The sequence below is a fragment of the Pongo pygmaeus genome, chromosome 1 (genome assembly GCF_028885625.2).
Source record: "Pongo pygmaeus isolate AG05252 chromosome 1, NHGRI_mPonPyg2-v2.0_pri, whole genome shotgun sequence".
Taxonomy (NCBI): Eukaryota; Metazoa; Chordata; class Mammalia; order Primates; family Hominidae; genus Pongo; species Pongo pygmaeus.
The window spans coordinates 187,250,047-187,273,118 of record NC_072373.2 but is presented as its reverse complement, the minus strand read 5'-3'; the positions used below and the strand labels follow the sequence as shown (position 1 = coordinate 187,273,118).

Below are 23,072 nucleotides of genomic sequence, written 5' to 3'. Positions count from 1 at the left end.
TTTCTGATTTACTTCTTTCTTATCCTTGCAGACCTGAGGCCTCTTGAAGGCAGAAACTACTTCTTAATCAGCCTTGGATCTCTAAGTCTACAACAAGCTGCATGACCCTTTCTAATGGGCACATTCTTTAGCTGTGCAAATACCCACACTCAATGTGTGTCCCCTACAAGGTGGTTCTATATAACTCTGCCAACACTGCCTTCTTATCTTATCATTCCTCTTCCAGAAGCAGGGTGTTTCAGGCTCTTCTCGTGTCCCTCACTATTGCTCTCCTTTGCCCACCACACTTGCCATTATTCGTTCATTCATCAAATATTTGAGTGCCACCTTTATGCCAGGCTTTGGGTCAGAGGGCTATTCTGTCTATACAAAATGCTTCCAATAAGGAGGAAAACCTTCTTCTAAAAGCTGCCCCTTTGTGTCTAGAGCATGGATGTGGTTCATTAGGGCCTCCTGGCACCCTCCAGAAGGTTACCAAGAGCCTTGAAATTTGACCAAAGGGCCTGGGATAGACTAGAGGGGGAGGGTCTACTCTACCTAGCCGTGAAAAAACCCAGTGAATGATCCCAAAACAGTCAGCAAACCTCCCTCTTATCAGAAATACTAGTGTCCACCAGATTTAGTCCATAAGTCATTAGGAATTAGGTCAATGAAAGCTCATGCACAGCTAGTCTCATCCTAATTGGACACTCCAGTTGTCATTCCCATGACTTTGGTTAATATAAATGCAACAGTGAATTTTTAAAAAATCTTTCAGCCCGGGCACAGTGGCTCATGCCTGTAATCCCAGCACTTTGGGAAGCCGAGGTGGGCAGATCACTTGAGGTCAGGAGTTCAAGACCAGCCTGGGCAACATGGTGAAACCCTGTCTCTCCTAAAAATACAAAAAAAAAAAAAAAAAAAAAAATTAGTTGGGCATGGTGGCAGTTGCCTGTAATCCCAGCTACTCAGGAGGCTAAGGCTAGAAAATTCTTGAACCCGGAGGCGGAGGTTGCAGTGAGCCGAGAAAGAGATCGCACCACTGCACTCCAGCCTCGGCAACAGAGCAAGACTCCATCTAAAAAAAATGTATTTCAGAAGCTCACTGGTGGTTTCTTATTTTTCTTGTGAAGACAGGACACTTCTCAGTTGTACTTTTTAAGACCTTTCAACAGAATGATGAGGCTGAGGCCCCTTCTCAGCTTCCCCTTTCCTGTTTTATGCCTTAGATGGGTGGTGCCCACATGTTGGTCCCTCCAAACTTTCTGCTTTAGAATGACCCCATTCTAAAGTGGCCCCAGAGGGTCGAGATTCACTCATACAACTTCACAAAGCAAGCGAGGAAGGTGCTTTTCTGGGGAACCCTGCCTCAGGTGAGAGTTGAGGTTCCAGTGCTCGGGTGTCACCAATTTATAAGGAATTCAAGAAAATAAAATAATCAGCATTGTTGAAGGAAAGGGAAAGAGACTCAGAGGGAAAACTTCCCAGCCTGGCCGTGGAAACACGTGATGCTGGTTTAGCATATCAGTCCAGGGGTGGGGAGCTGTTAGGAAAGCAAGTAGAAGAAAGGTTTTGATCCAGAGGACACAGAAGGGGATGAGAAAAGAAATGCCCAGGTAACAGGGGCGGCGTCCCCACTGAAAGACTACAGTTCTCAAATACAGTTTTCATTACCTAACTTTCTTCTTCTTGACTCTTTTCCCTTGTTCTCTACAGATGGAAGCCGAACTGGAGAATTTCCATAAGCAGAACACTCAACTGGAGCTGAACATCACAGAATTGTGGCAGAAACTGAGAGCCACCGATCAGGAGATGCGCAGAGAGAGACAGAAGGTGTGAGGGTTTCAGAGTCTGGCAGTTCTTGGATTTGGGATCTGGCACCTATCTGCAATGGGCAGCTGGCTTCCAAGAGGCAGAGCCAGCCCACTGCGAGGATATGTTTCCCATTTTAACTCACATTCTTTACTTGCTCCCAGCCCTGCCTGATTTCAGGCCCATGTAGATTTACATCACTGAACTCATCTGAGACTATAAAATGACTTTGGGTAAGTGATCAAGGAGGTGGGAAGCCAGCATGGCAGGAATATTTGTAGCATTTGGCTTCTTTGGAGGAGGAAAGTACGTGCTCAGAGAGGCAATTTGTTGCCGCTGGTTTAAGGCTTTGATGACCAAAAAATTGCCGAGGCCAAAGGAACCTGAAAGGTCATCGATTCCCGTTTCTCTATGTTATAAATAAGAAAAATTAGGCCCCAAAAATTGGGAGGTTAAGAAACTTCACCCAGCACCCACAGCTAGGTAATACACACAGAGCTAATAATGGAATCTAGGTTTTCTGGACGTGGGCCAGGACACAGTTGTGCCCTCCTCCCTAGCACAGGCCACTCCTTAACATTTGTTGAATAAGATTGGAACTTTCCGTCCAGGCACATGCCTGTAATCCCAGCACTTTGGGAGGCCGAGGCAGGCGGATCATGAGGTCAGGAGTTCAAGACTAGCCTGGCCAACATAGTGAAACCCTGTCTCTACTAAAAATACAAAAATTAGCCAGGCATGGTGGCACGTGCCTGTAGTCCTAGCTAACTGGGAGACTGAGGCAGGAGAATTGCTTGAACCTGGGAGGCGGAGGTTGCAGTGAGCCAAGATTGCACCATTGCACTCCAGCCTGGGTGACAAAGCAAGACTCCGTCTAAAAAAAAAAAAAAAAAAAAAGATTGGAAATTTCCATCCTCTGCAGTAAGCATTAACTAACTCTGCACTAGGTAACACTAGCAGCTGCAGAGCTATAAACGTGAACTGATACAGATCCTGCCCTTTCCATGCTGAAGAGGATGATTGGGGATTTGTGGCATGTGCTTAATAGTTATATTGAGAGGTAGAAAACGATGGAACATGTAGAAAGGGCCATGGGGGCAAGGAGAAAGGAGAGACTTTCTCCAGGTCAAGGTTGGGGAAGACAGGTAAAAGCATGATGAAGAGGGGACGCTAGCCCAACTGTGTAGATGAACCAACCTGCCCACTCACAGCAGCGCTCCTGACTATCGGGAAGGGTAAGCACTGGTTGAGCTAACCTGGGAGACGTGGAAGCCCTGGCCAGGAATCTGCAAGAGAGAAATGATGCCATCTATCTTGGCTCTAAAGGGATATGGGTGACCACATGAGCTTCCTTTCATCTTTTAAGGCCTGTGGTCCTGAATGGAAATCAGAGTCAATAAAGGAGCCCATCTGTGTGGGCTCTTAAGGATGAAGCCCATGTAGGCTGTTCAGGCCGGGTGCCCAGCCGAGGGCAGGTGCACGAGACTTTTCGTGCCTCCACCTGTTGGCTGTGTGCCCATCTAAGTTTCTATGCCCAGTGTGGCCCCTGGCGGTCAGCTGTAAGTCCCAGATGAGGCATCTCTTTTCCCTTTCTGTGCCATTAACCTCTGCCTGCAGCCCCTGCCCCTCCAACCTGGAGAGCACCCTACAGCACCAGAAGGAAATGTCTCTGATTGCAGGAGCGAGACTTGGAAGCGCTGGTTAAAAGGTTTAAAACAGACCTCCACAACTGCGTAGCCTATATTCAGGAGCCGCGGCTGCTGAAGGAGAAGGTTCGAGGTCTCTTTGAGAAGTACGTGCAGCGAGCAGACATGGTAAGCTCAGCCTCCCCTCCTGCCACGCCCTGACCTCCGGGGTCTCCTTTCCCTCGCTGAGAATCTCTTGGGCCCCGTCAGGTGGAGATCGTAGGGCTGAACACAGACCTGCAGCAGGAGTACGCCCGGCAGCGGGAGCACCTGGAGAGGAACCTGGCCACTCTGAAGAAGAAGGTGGTCAAGGAGGGCGAGCTGCACCGCACAGACTACGTCCGCATCATGCAGGTACCTGCACGCTCCCCTTGGCCCCTGTGGAGGCCAAGCCATCCAAGATGAGAGATCCCATCAAGGGTCCCTCTGAGACCACCTGTCTTCAGGGCTCCCCAGGTGTCTGAGGGCCCAGTAGCTCCCCCTAAAGTCTTATTTTGGCTCCTCTCCTCTGAGCTCGTTTTGGCTGTGACTGTGGCTGAGAGCTCACCTAGGAGGTTTTCTAGGCACTTCCATGCTGCACCCCAGCCTCCACCCCACCAATGCCCGCCTCCCTTCCCCACATACCCGGTTCCTCTTTTCTACCCCATCTTTATCCAGACCACACCGGTGTCCTGCCTCACTCCTCTGATCAGCCCCTTGGCCCTCTAGACCTTCATCCACGTCATCTTAGCTCTCCTGAGCCACTCTCCCCTCTCTCTTCTATTCCCAACTCTCATTTCACCTGACTTTGTTTTGCTCCTTTGTATTCTGCTACCCATATCTCGTGGCCACACCTCACCTGATTTTTCTGGTGCCTGAGGTCCCTGCCCTTATCTCTTGTGTCCCAAGTTAGCCACACCCTCCCAGAGCTGGCTTCACTCTGGTTTAATAAGCGCCTCACACCCACCTCCCTGGATCCTTCATAGGCCGTTCAGAGAGCCTGACACCATTATTGCCGCCTCCACACAGGCATGTTATCAGGACTGCCAGTCGGGATTCTTCTGCCAGATTTCTGTTTGGGTCTCAGTATCATCGGAGGCAATTAATGTGAATTAGTATCAAAAGGGAACATCAGAATCACATTTATAAAGCACGTTCCTTTTTATGTTCACATTTCTTTAATGCCGTAATTAAAATACTGGAATGAGAACAGGTTGCAGTTAGATTGAAACAAACCAATTCCCAGCTTGGCCAGTTCATACACAGCTGGGCAGAGCGCACTGTGATTCAGGCCAGACCCAGGCAGGCTGGTCTCATGCCATCTTACGACCAGTCCCTGCTGAAAAGCAGCCAAGTCCATCTACCCTTTGCCCTACTCCTTGGCCATGAAAGCCATCGGAGGCCCAGAGATGGAAGTGCCTCCAGCTGGTGGAGCCCTGAGACACCAGCAGCCGCACACCGAGCCACTGCTTAGGGCCTGGAGTGCCTAGAGCGTGGAGAGCCCCCTGGGGCTCTGGAGTGCAGCGAGCAGGGAAGGGAAACCAGGATGACAGCAGGACCAGTTGTCAGCTGCTGACATCACTGAGCACCCTCTGTGCCCTGTCACCAGAGCACAGGCCTGAGGAACTGGGTCCTTCTCTCCATGCCAAGCAGCCAAAGCAAACATCGATGTAGGAGAAGGAAGATCAAGGCTAGCCAGAGGGTGTGAGTGTCAGCATGAGGCTGCTGGGGCGGGCATCCTGTCCTCTTCTGCTTCCCCATGCCCCGGAGGGTGCTGGGCCAGGGTGGGGTAGAAAGCAGAAGAGACCCAAGCGGGCCTCCTGCCCGGCCCTGCCACTCCCTGATGACTGGCAGAGGGAGCCATCAACAAGTGAGGTCCCTGGAACAACATTTTCTCCAGCAGCATTGTAACCTATGTGCTAGGGAGTCCTGTGGATCCAAATAAGTAACTCCAGCAACTGCAGGGAGTAAGGGGCCCAGGGTGGGGGGGGTGTGGCAGGGGGTGCAGGTCTCCGGGTCCCCACCCCTTCAACCGGAAAGAGACTGCTTGCTGCTAACAGTGGCGCTCTTTTTGTTGGAAAAAAGTCTGGAAGATTTAAAAAAAAGAAAAGTTTTCAAAACCACTGTGCCGACCCTGGTTTACCCTGCTCTGCCACTCCTCTGCCAGGAGACCTTGGGTAAATTCCTTAACTCAAGGAGCCACCTTGCCTATATGTAAAACAGGGAAGAAAACACCAACCTAAGAGTGGGGGGTTCCTGCAAGATTGAATGGGACAACCATATGAGGCACTAGGCACTGGCCTGGTACAGAATAAGTGCTCAAAATAAAGGCAATTTCCAGCCGGGCGCGGTGGCTCATACCAGTAATCCCAGCACTTTGGGAGGCCAAGGCAGGTGGATCGCGAGGTCAGGAAATCAAGATCATCCTGGCTAACATGGTGAAACCCCGTATCTACTAAAAATACAAAAAATTAGCCGGGCGTGTGGTGGGCACCTGTAGTCCCAGCTACTCTGGAGGCTGAGGCAGGAGAATGGCATGAACGTGGGAGGCAGAGCTTGCAGTGAGCCGAGATCGCACCACTGCACTCCAGCCTGGGCAACAGAGCAAGACTTCGTCTCAAAAAAAAAAAAAAAAGGCAATTTCCATCCTCTTCATCCAAGCAAAGGACCTATCCAAGAACCAAGGTAGAAATCCAGTGGGAAAGTCTAGAAGCCCATCACAGGATAGGCCACGGGTGCCTGTGGACTGCAGGTGGCAGGGGTGGAGGGTGGAGGGTGGATGGCGCAACTGATTCCAGACCCTCAGTTGGTGGCCTTGGTGTGTGCTGGTTAGGAACTAGCTGGACCTCATCATCAGTTGCCATGGCCCTGGCACTTCAATCCAAAAAGGCTGAGGAAGGCCGCGGCAAACATGGCATCTAAGAGTAACTCATTAGAAAATAACAGAAAATGAGGTCACCATCTCATTTGTATATTCAGACAGGAGCTCAGCCTCCCCACTCCATTCCTCAGCACACTGGCAGATATGAAAATAAGAGTTGCTATGAGATACAAACATCTAGGACATGCATTTTATTCATTCAGTACACATTTTTTGAGGGCTTCTTGTACAGCAAGCTCTGTGTCAGTCACTGAGGATTCCAAGATGAACATGATGGTGTTTCTATTCTCAAGGAGTTCATCATTGGGAACCTGGACCAGATACAAATAATTACTCCTCAACTCATTGTATGCAGTGCTGTGGGCTCATCCTGGAAATGGGGTTCAGTGATGCCTTCATGACTTGTGGAAGGTTTCTGGGGCAAGGGGCATTTGAGCTGAGCCTTGAAGGGTGAGTAGAGGTTGATCATGGAACAAGTCAGGGAAGAGACTTCCAGGCCGTGGGAACAATCTGAGAAAAAGCAGAGAAAAGTGAGGCCTGTGAGGTGCTTGGAGACCCAAGAGTCCACGAGAAGAGAGTCCAAGTGGAGAAGAACCCACTGAAATGGTTGGTGGCTGAGGGTCATGTTGAAAAGGGCCTCCATGCCATGCCAAAAAGTACAGTTTGTCCTGTAAACAGGCTCCACCCAAGGTTTCTTAGGTAGGGGTGTCTTTGTTTTGAAAAGACAAAACACTCCATTGGCAAGGTGGGAAGACTGGTGGGGAAAGAGGCAGGTGGCAGAAAAACCCGTTAGGAAATGACTATCATGTTAAGGGTAGATGAGAAGGACTTGGAAAGGGGAAAGTTGTGGTGTCAAAAGGCATTTCAGAGTAGAAATGACAAATAGAAATGTCAGGTTAGACATGGGAGGAAGGTTGAAAGAACGGAGAAGGATTCCAGGATGGCTCATTTGTGCAGTTAGGCAGATGGTGAGCCCACTAACTGTGGGTTCCAGAAAGATGTCACCGATGCAAGGATTCCAAGTCCATGGAATAAATCTGTTGCCTGCTTTTTCCAGGCTGTGAGGTACTGCCATATTCTAAAGGCATCGACTCAGGCCATGCCATTAGGGGGTGCTGTAGGCATTCCCTTCTCTTCTCTGCTCAATACGGAGGTCGGAAAGACCTGCCAGGGTCATCAGTCAGTTCCAAAGGCCAAAGGCAGTCCTGGACAGCTTGGCAGAGCCCCTTTGCTTAGAAAGCTTTTTCCATAAACAGTTTCACATCCCCCAAGACTTGGCACATTGGTGGACCCCCGGTCAGATTTCCTCTGCAGCTGTGTAGACCTGGGTGGGGGTTTGGAGGACTGGAGGGGATTTTGGAGGTCAAACTGATCAGGGAGAGATCACGAAGAGAAGGCTCAGCAAACCCATTGAATTCACATTTTTAATTCACAAGGCCATCCAAAGCATAAATGGTTGACCTCAATGTGACCTCGGGACCCCTCAGAACACAGGCCATCCCAGAAAACATTTTGCAGGTAGCCCAACTTATACTTATTGGAAGTGTCCTTGGCCATCATACTATGTAAGGTATTGGAATGGAGGTGACATAAATGTGAGGGGGGACAGCAGAGCCTGGAAAGCAGTAGTCACGGAGGAACAGGGCACTCTGGATGGAGGCACAACAGGGTTCAGACCCCAGCTCTACCACTGAGGTATGGCCTCAGTTTCCTCACAAGGTTGGTGTAAGGATGAACTGAGGGACTGTATGCATGCTGTTTGATACATTTGCAGTGATCCAATCAACCCTTGGAATTGTGGTTACTCTTATTATCATTATCATCAAGCTCTTCCTGCCTTAGGTTCTGCTTGCCGCCTCCTGGCTCTGGGCCTGGAACACTCTTCTCCTCTGTCTCCCCTGGGGAGATACACTGTCACACTGGGTTGGGCCCCTGCTTCAGCCTCTCATGGCAGCTCTGCAGTGGAGCCAAGCGGGACCTCCCACGTCTGGCACAGTGACCAGTGTAAGCTTTCAGGAACTGGTTCTTAGATTACTTTTCTTAAACGAACAAGTGAATGAATGAGTGAATGAATGAATGAATGAATGAACAGAACAAGAGAGTCAGGCTGCACTGAGTGATGGGCCTCAATCATACTCCAACAAGGATCAAGCTCTGGAGACCCATTTAGGTAAGGGAGCATCATGAAGATGTCAGAGGTTGGCAGGGGGGTCAGGAACAGGCATTCACAGCAACAGGTACCAGGAGCCGGAAATCCCAATCACAGTGACAGGGCTGTAGAGGGTGGAGGGGGTGGGGAGAAACCAGGGCAGGGCTCCACTTGCCGGGGGACCTTTACATCAGAACAAGGGAGAGCACTGAGAGCTGGTGACAAACCAGCAGGAAGGATGAACATCGGAATCAACTCAGACACAAAATCAATAGGACTCAGTGACAGAATGGATGGAGATGACCAAAAAGAGGAAGCAACTAAAGATGCAAACTGTGAGAGAACTCGAATTGTGCTTTCAGTTTCTAGTGCTTATTCTGATGATTATTATTGAGTTATTTAATGAGGATCAGGAGAAGTGAAGCTTAGCGAAGCCTACTGAAAGGAGAAATGGAGAGAGACCTCAAGCAAGAAAGCTTCCCCCTGTGGCTCTAAGACCTTCCCTTCTGTTCTGGTCTCTTTCACCTGTCCCTTATCCCTTGGTTTGTAACTTCCTTATTAGTAAGAATCTCATCTTATTCGGTTTGGTATCCACTGCATTAGTTATTCATTTTCTCATCCATTTCACAAATACTTATTGAGCACCTCTGACATGCAAGGCAGGGTCAAAGGTCCATAACCCAATAAATATGTATTGAATTGATCATGTCATTATATAAAGTCTGCAAGGAGAAGGTCCATGGGAGGATCTAGCAGAGTTTTACCAGGCAGCATCTGGAAAGGAAATGCAGGAAACCTATCACTGTTATGAGACAATTTGGAACTGTAATGTTCCCCACCCTCCCTCCCAAACTGGGGAGACCAAAGAATGACAAGTCCAGCTTAGTGAGTAGATGAGTTTATTTAGGTCTTCCAAGTGGGACACTCCTGGGCAGTAGCAGGACAGCTCTAGAGACCTGCTTTGCCTCACATCTCTACGCTGCTTTTAAGCTAATTTTCTGGCTCTTCACCTACTGTGTATGTGCCATGGGACTGTTTTCCTTAGTAGGTTTTCAGATATCTTCTAGGATATTTGGATTCTCAGGGACACCTGCTCCACAGCTGGGCAGCATGGCCTTGACTAACTGCCTGGCCTCGAGGGGTCAGACAGTGAACATACACCCTTAAGTAACCTGTTGGGGAACCCATCACACTACGATCACCAAGGCCTGGGTTGGTTAAAAGGGTAAAGCATTCAATGGAGAAAACATCCGACTCAGAAACACAAGTACAAATCCTAGCATGAAGAACGAGGGGTTGACAATGAGGACTGGGCATTTCATCCGAGACAGAGAGAATTTCATTACTATAAAGGAACACTTGAGGCTGGGTAATTTATAAAGAAGAGAGGTTTATTTGGCTCACAGTTCTGAGGGCTGTACAGGAAGCATGGCACCAGCATTGCTTCTGGTCAAGACCTCAGGAAGCTTTTACTCATGATAGAAGGCGCAAGAGGGGCAGGTGTGTCACATGGCGAAAGAGGGAATAGGAGAGGAGAAGGGGCCAGTCCCGCTCTGTCGCCCAGGCTGGAGCGCAGTGGCACGATCTCAGCTCGCTGTAAGCTCCGCCTCCTGGGTTCATGCCATTCTCCTGCCTCAGCCTCCCGAGTAGCTCGGACTACAGGCGCCCGCCACCACGCCCAGCTAATTGTTTGTATTTTAGGTAGACGGGGTTTCACCATGTTAGCCAGGATGGTCTTGACCTCCTGACCTCGTGATCCGCCTGCCTTGGCCTCCCAAAGTGCTGGGATTACAGGTGTGAGCCACCGTGCCTAGCCGGGGCCAGGTTCTTTTAAAACAAGTAGTTCTTGCAGGAATGACTAGAACAAGCACTCACTCATTACTGCGAGGATAGCACCAAGCCCTTCATGAGGAATCTGCTCCCATGACCCAAATACCTCCCTCTATGCCCCACCTCCAACACTGGGGATCAGTTTTCAACAGGAGATTTCGAGGAGACAAACATCCAAATTATATTGTAAGGAATACTGAAATTAAGTAATATACTGGAAGTCTAAAGGTGTAGATCTGTGCTTTAGATGAAGCATTTCTGGAGGAAAAAAATCGTTGCGGTGTCTCTAGCCCGACCCCTGCTCCCTCTTGGGCTCCACAGGTACCTCCCCACAGCAGAGGACCGTCTGTCACAGCTCAGGGAGAACAGTGCTTAAGACCATCCTGTTCTCTGGGCTCTGACTCTGTAGCCACCACTCGTGAGATAATGTCCCAAGTAGAAGCACAGTTTGTTCCTGGCACAGGTCCATTTTATGTAGATTTGGCCTGCAACTGCCTTTTCTGGTATGTAGACCCTCAGGTGCTTTGCAACTGAAAGTGTGGTCTGGCCTGCAGACCAGCAGCAGCATCTCTTGGAAGCCCAGTGCAGGATTTCAGGGCCCATTCCAGACCTATGAGTCAGAGGGGCATCTAACAAGGTGGTCAGGTGATGTATTTGTATGGTCATACACGAGGTACTGCTGTAGACAAGCTGACTACTGTGGCTGTGGGCTCTAAGAGCAAAGTGGCCAGTCTCTTTGGGCCCTTGGGGATGGGGCTCCTCCTTGGGGTACTTGTGCTGGGCATGAAATGGAAGGCAGAGATTTGAGGTATGGGAAAAGAGGAAAGAGACTGTTTGGTCCCAGCGTGCAGCGGCTGCACCACCTGGCCCCCAGCAAGCTTCATCCTCACTCCTGTCAACTCCCCTCCTTTCACTCTGCATTCCAGTGATGCAGGACTGCTGCAGGTCTCCCCCACCCCCATCAGCTGTGTCACATTCTGTGCCTTTGCTTCTGCTGTTCTAGTTGTCTGGGACACCCTTTACCCTCTCCTTGGTGACTCCTTCAAGCCTCAGCCCATGGGTCAATTCCTAGGGATCCAACCTAGTCATTCAGGCAGAAGTAAGCGTCTTTCCTCTAGGCCCACTCCTCCATCACAGCAAGGTGGCCACCATGCTAAACTGTACCCACACCCCCCACTAAACTGTAAACTCCTCAAGAGTAGAAGCTAAGATTTACTCTCTATACTCTAGGATTCACATAGTATCTCCATAATATTGGATGACTACATTATAGGTACTCAATAAACATTTATTAGATGAATGGTTGGATGGATGGATGGATGGATGGATGGATGGATGGATGGATGGATGGATGGATATTTGTCAAACACAAATAAGAGAAGTGAGCTTCCAATGGATGTCGCAGATGTTAATTATCCATTTACTTTTCTGTTTTACTCACTAAATAGCATGCTGCTAAGGGCAGACCATATCCTATTTCTGTTTGCATTTTATGGACTTACCAGATAGCCTATAAATGTGGGTTCAGCAAATGAATGAAAAATGAATGAAGTATAGCACAGTGCTTACGAACTCTGGAGCCAGACTGTTGGGGTTGGAATCCTGACTCTACCGCTTGCTAGCTGTGTAATTGAGCAAGTCATATACCTTTCTGTGCCTCACTTTTCTCTTCTATAAAATTGTGATTATAATAACAACCCAGCCATAGGGTTATTATGATGCATTTAAACTCATATAAAAAGTACGTGGAAAAGCATTGTTGTTGCTGTTGATGTTGCAACAAGCATGGGTGGATGTGAATGGTGCTGAGTCCACCTGAAAGTAAGTTAGCTGGTTCCTTAAGAGGCTGAGCAATAGGCTGGAATAAAGGCTCAGGCTCCAGTAGAGGATCCAGAGTTCTGGATCCAGAACTAACCCTGCCCATTCCCCATACACTCAGCCCAGGAGGGTATGCCCTGTGCCCACTGACCACTCATCCATCCACACTCCCTCTCTCTTCCCCCTTTTCTGCAGGAAAATGTCTCTCTGATCAAGGAAATTAATGAGCTCCGCAGGGAGCTGAAGTTCACTCGGTCCCAAGTCTATGACCTTGAAGCAGCTCTGAAACTGACCAAGAAAGTCCGACCTCAAGAAGTTTCAGAGACAGGTAATATCACCAGTGGCCAGGGGACATGGGCACTGGGACGAAGGGATTGATGGCAGCTGCAGGCAGGTCTCCCTTTGGCTTCCTTCTATATCAGGTCACATCTACACATGGCCTTCTGGGATCCTGTCCGGGGCACATGCCTGCTCTTTGAGGAATCCATGAGAGCCTTCCCACACTCAGACACACACACAGGTCCACAGTCCCCTGGCTGACATCCTTGAGGTTAGCTACGGTTCAGAATGCAGACTCTTTCAGATTTTAGAAAGCGAATACTTTATATAACATTCCCAGAGGGGTCTGGGGCAGTGCCCTAAAATCAAACACTTTAGTATTTCTGTAGTGACATATGAATATTCACACTAAGCTTCCTGAATTTAAAAAAGCACTCTGTTTTTAGATCTTCTTGCATTTTAGAATAGTGAATAAGGGATTGTGAACCTGTACAATTAAAATGAAGACAAAAAGCAAGATGAGGAGCTATTTAAAGGAAGAGGGGAAATAATTACATAAATATTAAATGAGTCAGTTACTGCAATTATATCCTAAAGTTCCTTTGAATTTCTGATGGCCAAGGCAAAAAAAGAAACAAAGAAATATGATCGTTTATATCGTGCTCATTGTATGGCAAAAGGGAGCTTTTTTCTGGAGAAACAAACGTTTCCCTGGCAATAAATTCTCTGAGAAACTTACCACATGGATCCTTACAAAAGGAATGTGGAGTAACAATGAACAGCCTTTAATTACATATGCCGCTTTCAGGCCCCAAAGAAGCATTTTTGAAGTATCCACTCCTTATCTGGAAAATCAATAAAAACCAAGGGATTAAGGCATCTCTATGGCAAATTAAGCCAACATGGTTCGAGTTTTTGTTTTCTGGTGGTTTACATTAAGGAATAGAGATTAGAGGCTTGAACTGAAACATCCCATAGCTATAGATTGGGTCTCTGAAGTGTCAGTTGTCTCTTGTACCATGGTCACACAAGATCATGATGGGGAAAGGTGGCTGAAAGGTACACAGGAACCTCGTACTATTTTTGCAACTTCTTGTTAGTCTTCAACTATATAACTATATATATTTAATTACAAAATTAAATATATATATAAGATTTTATATATATGTATATAATTTTGTTATCTTGTGCACTTTTGGCTAGGGTTGAAGTTGAAACAAGAGTAAACCCTGAGTAGTACCTGAAGTGGCAATACCAGGCCTATAGGGTTGATGTGAGAGCACAGCGTGTGTCATAAAGACTGAGATACTTGGGGCCGGGTGCGGTGGCTCACATCTGTAATCCCAGCACTTTGGGAGGCCGAGGCAGGTGGATCACAAGGTCAAGAGTTCGAGACCATCCTGGCCAACACAGTGAAACCCTGTCTCTACTAAACATACAAAAATTAGCTGGGAGTGGTTGCCCGGGCCTGTAGTCCCAGCTACTCGGGAGGCTGAGGCAGGAGAGTCACTTGAACCTGGGAGGCGGAGGTTGCAGTGAGCCAAGATCGCGCCACCACACTCCAGCTTGGACAACAGAGTGAGACTTCATCTCAAAAAACAAAAAACAAAAAAACAAAAAACCTGACATATTTGACTTCTCAGAGGTGAAACCATCTTCTCTTGAAAATAAAGCACAGATGTGAACAATTGCAAAACTTCTCTTAAAAAATGTTTCAGGCCGGGCGCCGTGGCTCACACCTGTAATCCCAGCACTTTGGGAGGCCAAGGCGAGAGGAACGCTTGTGCCCAGAGTTCAAGACTAGCCTGGGCAACATGGTGAAACCACATCTCTACAAAAAATTCAAAAATTAGCCGGGCATGATGGCACATGCCTGTAGTCCCAGCTACTCAGGAGGTTGAGGTGTGAGGATTTTAGAGTAAAATTGATCACCTGAGCCTCAGAGGTTCAAGGCTGCTGTGAGCCATGATCACGCCACTATACTCCAGTCTAGGTGACAGAGCAAGACACTGTCTCAAAAGAATATATATAAAAAAGTTTTAAATATGTCCAAGTATCCTAACAAATACTCAGTTGAGACCTCCTCAGGATGCCATGTGATATAGCCAGATTCTTCATATTACTATCATGGAGATTTCCAGACATATACAAAACTTGAGAGAGAAGTCTAATGAATTCCTGTGACCCCAGTCCCCTACTTCAACAAATATCAACTCCTGTCACTTGTGGTTCATCAACATACCCCCACACCCACCCAGAAGCCAGAGTGGTGAACCTAGAAGAAATCTAATGTATGCTACAAAAGGCTCAGGAATGATCAGGAGCAGATATCTCTGGAGGTGGAAGTGAAGGTAGGGCTGAAAACAGAAAAAAATCTGTTTAAGAAGCTGTTAGATCCACCTACTATCCAACACAGTGGCTAAAAACAGACCCACATCAAGTCCATCATCTTGAAATTTCAGAACACCAGAGTATAAGGAAAAAAAATCCTCCAGACTTCCAAAGGAGTTAAGGAAAATTTTTATACAAAGGATCAAAAATCACAGTTACAGGATACAAAATCAATGCACACAAAAAAAGTTGCAATTTTTATATACTAACAATGTACTATCCAAAACGGAAATTAAGAAAACAGTTGCATTTACAATTACATCAAAAAGAATAAAATACTTGGGAATAAATTTAACTGAAGAGGCAAAAGACTGAACACTACAAAACATTGCTGAAAGAAATTAAATACCAGTAAGTGGTGGATTGGAAGACTTGTTGTTAAGATGTCAGTACTGCCCAAAATGATCTGCAAAGTCATTGCAATCCCTGTAAAAACCTCAATGACATTTTTGCAGAAACAGAAAAATCCATTCCAAAATTCATATGGATTCTCAAGGTACCCTGAATAGCCAAAACAATCTTGAAAAAGAACAACAAGGTTGGAGGTCTCATGCTTTCTGATTTCACAACCTGCAACAAAGCTATAGCAATCAAAACAGTGTGATACTGAGAGGTGACACCGTGCTGGCAGTCCTCACAGCCCTCGCTCGCTCTCGGTGCCTCCTCTGCCTGGGTTCCCACTTTGGCGGCACTTGAGGAGCCCTTCAGCCCACCGCTGCACTGTGGGAGCCCCTTTCTGGGCTGGCCAAGGCCGGAGCCCACTCCCTCAGCTTGCAGGGGGGTGTGGAGGGAGAGGCACGAGCGGGAACCGGGGCTGCATGCGGCGCTTGCGGGCCAGCTGGAGTTCCGGGTGGGCGTGGGCATGGCGGGCCCTGCACTTGGAGCAGCCGGCCGGCCTTGCCGGCCAGGACAATGAGGGGCTTAGCACCCGGGCCAGCGGTTGCGGAGGGTGTACTGGGTCCCCCAGCAGTGCCAGCCACCGGCACTGCGCTCGATTTCTCGCTGGGCCTTAGCTGCCTTCCCGTGGGGTAGGGCTCTGGACCTGTAGCCTGCTGTGCCTGAGCCTCCCACCCCCTCCGTGGGCTCCTGTGCCGCCCAAGCCTCCTCAACGAGCGCCACCCCCTGCTCCAGGGCGCCCAGTCCCATCAACCACCCAAGGTCTGAGGAGTGCAGGCGCACGGGGCAGGTCTGGCAGGCAGCTCCACCTGCAGCCCCCGTGCAGGATCCACTGGGTGAAGCCAGCTGGGCTCCTGAGTCTAGTGGGGCCTTGGAGAACCTTTATGTCTAGCTCAGGGATTGTAAATACACCAATCAGCACTCTGTCTCTAGCTCAAGGTTTGTAAACACACCAATCAGCACCCTGTGTCTAGCTCAGGGTTTGTGAGTGCACCAATTGACACTCTGTATCTAGCTACTCTGGTGGGGCCTTGGAGAATATTTGTGTCTAGCTCAGGGTTTGTGAATGCACCAATCGACACTCTGTATCTAGCTACTCTGGTGGGGACGTGGAGAACCTCTATGTCTAGCTCAGGGATTGTAAATGCACCAATCGGCACTCTGTATCTAGCTCAAGGTTTGTAAACACACCAATCAGCACCCTGTGTCTAGCTCAGGGTTTGTGAGTGCACCCATCGACACTCTGTATCTAGCTGCTCTGGTGGGGCCTTGGAGAACCTTTGTGTCGATACTCTGTATCTAACTAATCTGATGGGGACGTAGAGAACCTTTGTATCTAGCTCAGGGATTGTAAACGCACCAATCAGCGCCCTGTCAAAACAGACCACTGGGCTCTACCAACCAGCAGGACGTGAGTGGGGCCAGATAAGAGAATAAAAGCAGGCTGCCTGAGCCAGCAGTGGCAACCCGCTCGGGTCCCCTTCCACACTGTGGAAGCTTTGTTCTTTCGCTCCTTGCAATAAATCTTGCTACTGCTCACTCTTTGGGTCCACACTGCTTTTGTGAGCTGTAACACTCACCGTGAAGATCTGCAGCTTCACTCCTGAAGCCAGCGAGACCACAAGCCCACCGGGAGGAACGAACAACTCCAGACGCACCGCCTTAAGAGCTGTAACACTCACGGCGAAGGTCTGCAGCTTCACTCCTGAGCCAGCGAGACCACGAACCCACCAGAAGGAAGAAACTCCAAACACATCCGAACCTCAGAAGGAACAAACTCCAGACGCACCCCCTTAAGAGCTGTAACACTCACCGCGAGGGTCCGCAGCTTCATTCTTGAAGTCAGTGAGACCAAGAACCCACCAATTCCGGACACAATACTGGCATAAAAACAGACGTACAGACCAATGGAATAGAATATAGAGGCCAGATATAAACCCTCAAATATATGGTCAAGTGATTGTCAACAAGGGTACCAAGATCATTTAGTAGGGAAAGGACAGTCTTCTCAACAAGTAGTGTTGGGAAAACTGGATATACACATACAAAAGAATTAAAGTAGACACTTACCTTACACCATATACAACAATTAACTCAAAATGAATCAAAGATCTAAACAGAAGAGCTAAAACTATAAAACTCTTAGAAGAAAGCGTAGAGGAAAAGCTTCATAACATTGGATTTGGCAATTATTTGGTGAATGACACAAAAAGCACAGGAAACAAAACAAAAAATAGATAAGTTGTTTGTGAGATTTGCAGCAATGTAAGCAATGCAGGCATGTATGTGAGATTTGGCTCCATACTAAATCTGTCATCATGCTTAATTGTATTAAAAACCTGAACATATTTTGTTTTCGAGTACACACATGAAGGCCCATCAGTGATAAACAACTTGAGATTAAAAATTACTAGAAAGTCTCACTTTTTTTATTACTACTTAATTCAAGTGAATGTCACTTTAAATTAGTTTGAGAGAAATTCTAATCAATATAATTTCCTTAAGGACAAGGCCAATGTTTCCTGAACATTAAAACTTTGTACCCATATCACAGTTCTTCTTCATTAAAGGAAAAGATCTAAAACCAACACAAACTATTGATTCAAGTGACTCACACTAGAAACAAACACCACTCAAACAGTTCCACTTTCATCCACCTCTCCAAACAACAATATATAATGTACTATTTCTGTTTAGAACTTATAAAACCCTTCCACTAGAAACTAAAGAACATGGATGATTTTATACATATGCATACACAAGCAAAACACAAAGGAGAACAAACAGCAAACAAATAAAAATTAGAAGCAAAACGAACAGGAAACCAACCCCAACTTTTCCCCACTCAGTCTACCCTGGAGACTACCATGTTACCCAGAGCCCAAAAAACCACATGATGAATATTTTATTCTTCATACACAATTCAATATCCTTAAGTCCACCAATATCACCATACATCCTGTGCAATCAAATTCACTCTAGGTACATGATCTACTAGTAAGTACTCCAGTGCCAGTACTATTCACGCAAAACAGCAAACATAGTGTGAAGCAATACAGGCATGTATGTGAGATTTGGCTTCACACTAAATCTGGCTTCATGCTTAACTGTATTAAAAAAGAATTGCCAAACTGCCAATTCATTTGTTTAAAATATTTCTTATTTTACCTTCATCAAGACTAAGAATTTTAACTATGAAAGTGTTAATTATCCAAATTTCTCCAATTCCTTATAAGGTTTTAAAGAATATTTTATTATCTAAACTTTCTAATTTCTCTGTATGTGCAAAGAAACAAACAAAAAAAAACTACATGTGTCTTACACAGACCATGTGTGACATACCTGAGCTTTCCATCCAGTCCCAGATTTTATTCTTCATTTTTCTTTAAAGAACCAGTCATTTGGCCAGGTGCGGTGGCTCATGCCTGTAATCCCAGCACTTTGGGAGGCCAAGGAGGGTGGATCACGAGGTCAGGAGATCGAGACCATCCTGGCTAACATGGTGAAACCCTGTCTCTACTAAAAATACAAAAAATTAGCTGGGCGTGGTGGCAGGCGCCTGTAGTCCCAGCTACTCCGGGAGGTAGCTACTCAGCTACTGAAGCAGGAGAATGGCGTGAACCCGGGAGGCAGAGCTTGCAGTGAGCCAAGATTGCACCGCTGCACTCCAACCTGGGTGACAGAGCAAAACTCTGTCTCAAAAAAAAAAAAAAAAACCAGTTATTTTGCTCCAGGACAAAAATTCATCATACAAAATTCTTTCTCATACAAACTTACTGTCTTCTCTTTATAACCTTCCTTACCAAAAAATATATCTTCATATCCATAACTTTCTTCACATCTCTCTCCCCTACCTTGTTTTATAAAAAAATTTTCTTTCTTTTTTTTTTTTTTTGAGACAGAGTCTCGCACTGTCACCCAGGCTGGAGTGCAGTGGTGCAATCTCGGCTCACTGCAAGCCCCGCCTCCCAGGTTGACACCATTCTCCTGCCTCAGCCTCCCTGGTAGCTGGGACTACAGGCACGTGCCACCAGGCCTGGCTAATTTTTTTTTGTATTTTTAGTAGAGATAGGGTTTCACCGTGTTAGCCAGGATGGTCTTGATCTCCTGACTTCGTAATCTGCCCACCTCGGCCTCCCAAAGTGCTGGGATTACAGACGTGAGCCACTGCGCCCGGCCATAAAAAAACTTTTCATGTCCATAATTTGAATTAACTTTTAATAACTTCTAAATTAGACAAAATTATTTTTTTCTCACTAATAACATCTTTTAGCCCATTTCATATACAGAATTATATATTAACTATAATTCTTATCCTTAATAACCTTAAATTTTAGTGAAACCCTAAAAAGCAAGAAATCCTGAACTATCAGATATGAGCATTTTATAGATGAGAACAATTCCACAACTTTTAGAAACATACTTCTCCATATCATAACCTTTTTTTTAATTTTATTTTTTGAGATGGAGTCTCACTCTGTCACCCAGGCTGGAGTGCAGTGGCGCAATCTTGGCTCACTGCAAGCTCCGCCTCCTGGGTTCACGCCATTCTCCTGCCTCAGCCTCCCGAGCAGCTGGGACTACAGGCACCCACCACCACTCCTGGCTAATTTTTTGTTTTTTTGTATTTTTAGTAGAGACGAGGTTTCACCGTGTTAGCCAGGATGGTCTCGATCTCCTGACCTCATGATCCACCCGCCTCGGCCTCGGCCTCCCAAAGTGCTGGGATTACAGGCATGAGCTGCCGTGCCCAGCCCATAACCCTTTCTTATTTGGAAATGACCCAGATACCCAGATAGCCAATGAGCATCAGAAATAATTTTAAGATTTTAAGTTACATAAAAAGTTTACCTAAAACATTTATCCCATTGACATGTATTTGGTTTCTTCATTTTTAACAGTTTATCTAGATTACTTCTGAAAACTGAGGTATTAGACAAAATTATACAAAGTTAGTTATTTCCTTGTTAACCATTTCTTTTTTTTTTTTTTTTTTTTTTTTTTTGAGATGGAGTCTTGCTCTGTCGCCCAGGCTGGAGTGCAGTGGCGCAATCTTTGCTCACTGCAACCTCTGCCTCCTGGGTTCAAGCAATTTTCCTGCCTCAGCCTCCCGAGTAGCTGGGACTACAGGTGCACGCCACCACACCCAGCTAATTTTCTTTTTTTTTTGTATTTTAGTAGAAATGGGGTTTCACCGTGTTTGCCCAGGCTGGTCTCGAACTCCTGAGCTCAGCCAATCCGCCCACCTCGGCCTCCCAAAGTGCTGGGATTACAGGTGTGAGCCACTGCGCCCGGCCCAACCATTTTCTTAATAGCCAGTGAAATCAGGTGCTCACCTAAATAAGAGCCTCAAAGTTAAATACATAGGTATTTTTGCCAATAACTCAGAAGATTCACCTAACAACATTAAATTAGTCTCATCTGTCAAAGAAGGCATGCCAAGATCATTTTGTTTTGGCTAGATTAACAGCTTTATAACCTATTCCAAACACTGAAACCTCAAAATATCTAGCAGAGACGTATATAAAACCCAAACAAAAATGTATGCTGACACTTTCATTCTACCAATAATTTTAAAGCCAGTTTGTTTAGTAAAGATTTACATAAGTCACGTGAACTTGAAAATTGCTTGGACTTTTTCACTTAATGTATGAGTGCTCTTTTACTTATAAGCCAATTTGGTAGACACAACATGTAACAATAAGTGTACATACAAATAAACACATACAAGTAGACACACACACAAATGAAAATCCAATAATTTTACCTTAGAACTCTAGCCATGAAATGCCAATACAAGCTTACTGGTTTTACATGGTTATACGTTGTTTGCCCCAATAGTTAATCCAGTGAAGAATGTGAACCAAAATTTTGGGTAAAGCAGTGTCCATGGCAGTTTGATTTTTAAAGGCCAAACTTCCCCAGACTCCAAAGAACACTGGGGCTAAACAGCACCGAAGGAAAACATCACATATTAACCAGGCCCAACTCTGCTTAGAACAGCAGCACAAAAGCCTGGATCCATGCAACTCCATCCCACTTTTCCATTCAACAGCAAAGTCCAGATTCCAAACAAGATTGGGGCCAAATAGCATTGCAAAAGAATATCAAGTTGGCTAAATTCTGATTTCCCATGACTATATCAAACACACACAATCACCAAAACACTATCCAACTGCTGCAGCAACAAACAAGCCCCTAGTGTCCAAACTGAAACAGCCAGGGTGCTCCCTTTCTCTACTGGTTGGGTTTGATTGACCTGCACATGGAAATTCCATAAAGAATTTCCCAAAGTGAGAGGAGCTGATCCCACTGTCTGGTACCCAAAAGAGACACTCACTTGCTGGGACACAACACACAATTACAAACAAGTCCTCAAGAGTGTCCATATTGAAACAGTCAGGGTGCTTCCCTCTCAGTCAGTTGGGCTTGTTCCACCTACAAATGGAAATTTCTTTAAAATTTTCCCAAATTGAGAGAAGCAGATGGTGCTCACCTATCTGGGTACAGATGTCAAATTTCAAAGGCAGTTCTTCCAAGGCAATCAGGAACAAAGTTGGGGCTGGCTGTGGCATGGCCAGAGAGAGACAGAAATTCACCTCCAGCCAAAATTAGGTGGGCAGCTGCTTAGGAGGGCTTCTGAGACTCCCAGCCCACAGCAACCGAGCTGCCATGAGCAAGACATTCCCGGTCAAGGAAACAAAATATATTGCTGAAACACCAGGAGTTTGGTCAAGGTCCTGCTGCTTGCAGCATAGAGAGCCAATCACTGGGAGGACAAGTATTACCAAGGAAGAAGACTTTAATCAGGTGCTGCAGCCAAGGACATGGGAGCTCAGTCTCAAATCCATATCTCTGACTGACTAAAACTGGGGGGTTTATATACCAGGGAAGAAATGTTATAGGGGTAAGAAAACAAGAAATAGGGAGGGGCCAAGGGCCACCCAGCGCAGTGATCTGGTGAGTTTCAGTTCTTTGACATTTCCTTTTTAAGGAGCCTGAAGGTCCTTTCCTGAAGAACAAACTCAGATAAAACAAATACAGGTTTCAGGCTTTAAGAGCAGAAGGGTCAATTTCTATGTTTATTCAAAAACAACTGTCTATGGAACTATTGAGACAGTTTCATTAGCAATATGGACATATAAAATTTCACAAATGAAAAAACAAAGCAATTATTAACTTTAGAAAACACAAATTATTGTATAGAAAAGAGAAATGAATCATTGTATACTACATGGCTCAACTGTGACCAGCAGTTATATAAATCATAATTAAATTCTGACTATTGATCTACTCAAAATTAGGAGGATGAAAGGATGGGAATTTGCGGGGGCAGGGGAGGGTGCTGAAGGAAAGCTAAATCCTCGTCTTTCGTAGAGAGAAGTCAATAGAGAATACCTAAAAATGATAAGTCAAAGAAGCAATGTAAGTACATTAATCAAAGCAGAGTATAGAAGTAGATATCAAAGGAATTAGCTAAACTAATTGAAATTGTTGCCTCTGAGGATTGAGAAATTGAATGGAATGTAGAATAAGAGATACTGTTATTTGTAATAAGCCTTATAGGGTTATTTGACTATAAGCATATATAACTTTCATAAATAAATTAATAAAATATTAGGAAAACCTTGCTTTCCTTCCAGTTTACTATTGCAGGCACATTTTTATTTTTCTCCCCTTATGCATATGGGAAAACTGACAAGGATATCTGTTTTAAAAACAAAGAAAAAAAAAGAGTCAAAGCAAAATAGAACGAATTAAGAAACCAAAGGTTGACTAGAGGAGAAAACTTATCTTGCATAAGAAGATGGGTTAGAAACTGTTTGTGTCAATCTTGGCTCTGGATGAAGGAAAGAAAAAACTTCAGACAAGG

The 23,072-nt window shown here is 46.0% G+C and overlaps 1 protein-coding gene and 1 long non-coding RNA gene across 3 annotated transcripts in view; one reads left to right on the top strand and one right to left on the bottom strand.

The window, feature by feature from the left end:
* The window catches only part of CFAP57 (cilia and flagella associated protein 57), an 87,716-nt gene that overhangs the window by 62,619 nt on the left and 2,025 nt on the right, over positions 1 to 23,072 (top strand). Inside the window, exons 18-22 of one of the 2 annotated variants that reach the window (XM_054497060.1) lie at positions 1,254 to 1,352; positions 1,696 to 1,812; positions 3,471 to 3,605; positions 3,687 to 3,830; positions 12,329 to 12,461. In XM_054497060.1, the coding sequence (XP_054353035.1) occupies positions 1,254 to 1,352; positions 1,696 to 1,812; positions 3,471 to 3,605; positions 3,687 to 3,830; positions 12,329 to 12,461 (628 nt within the window). The remainder of the gene's footprint in view (positions 1 to 1,253; positions 1,353 to 1,695; positions 1,813 to 3,470; positions 3,606 to 3,686; positions 3,831 to 12,328; positions 12,462 to 23,072) is intronic. The other variant, XM_054497056.2, reaches the window with a different exon arrangement.
* LOC129041561 (uncharacterized) lies at positions 6,522 to 18,820 on the bottom strand. The gene is made up of 4 exons (XR_008503889.1): positions 18,542 to 18,820; positions 17,013 to 17,079; positions 13,152 to 13,257; positions 6,522 to 6,846 (listed from the first exon to the last, which is right to left on the bottom strand). It is a non-coding gene; the product is annotated as an uncharacterized LOC129041561 (long non-coding RNA).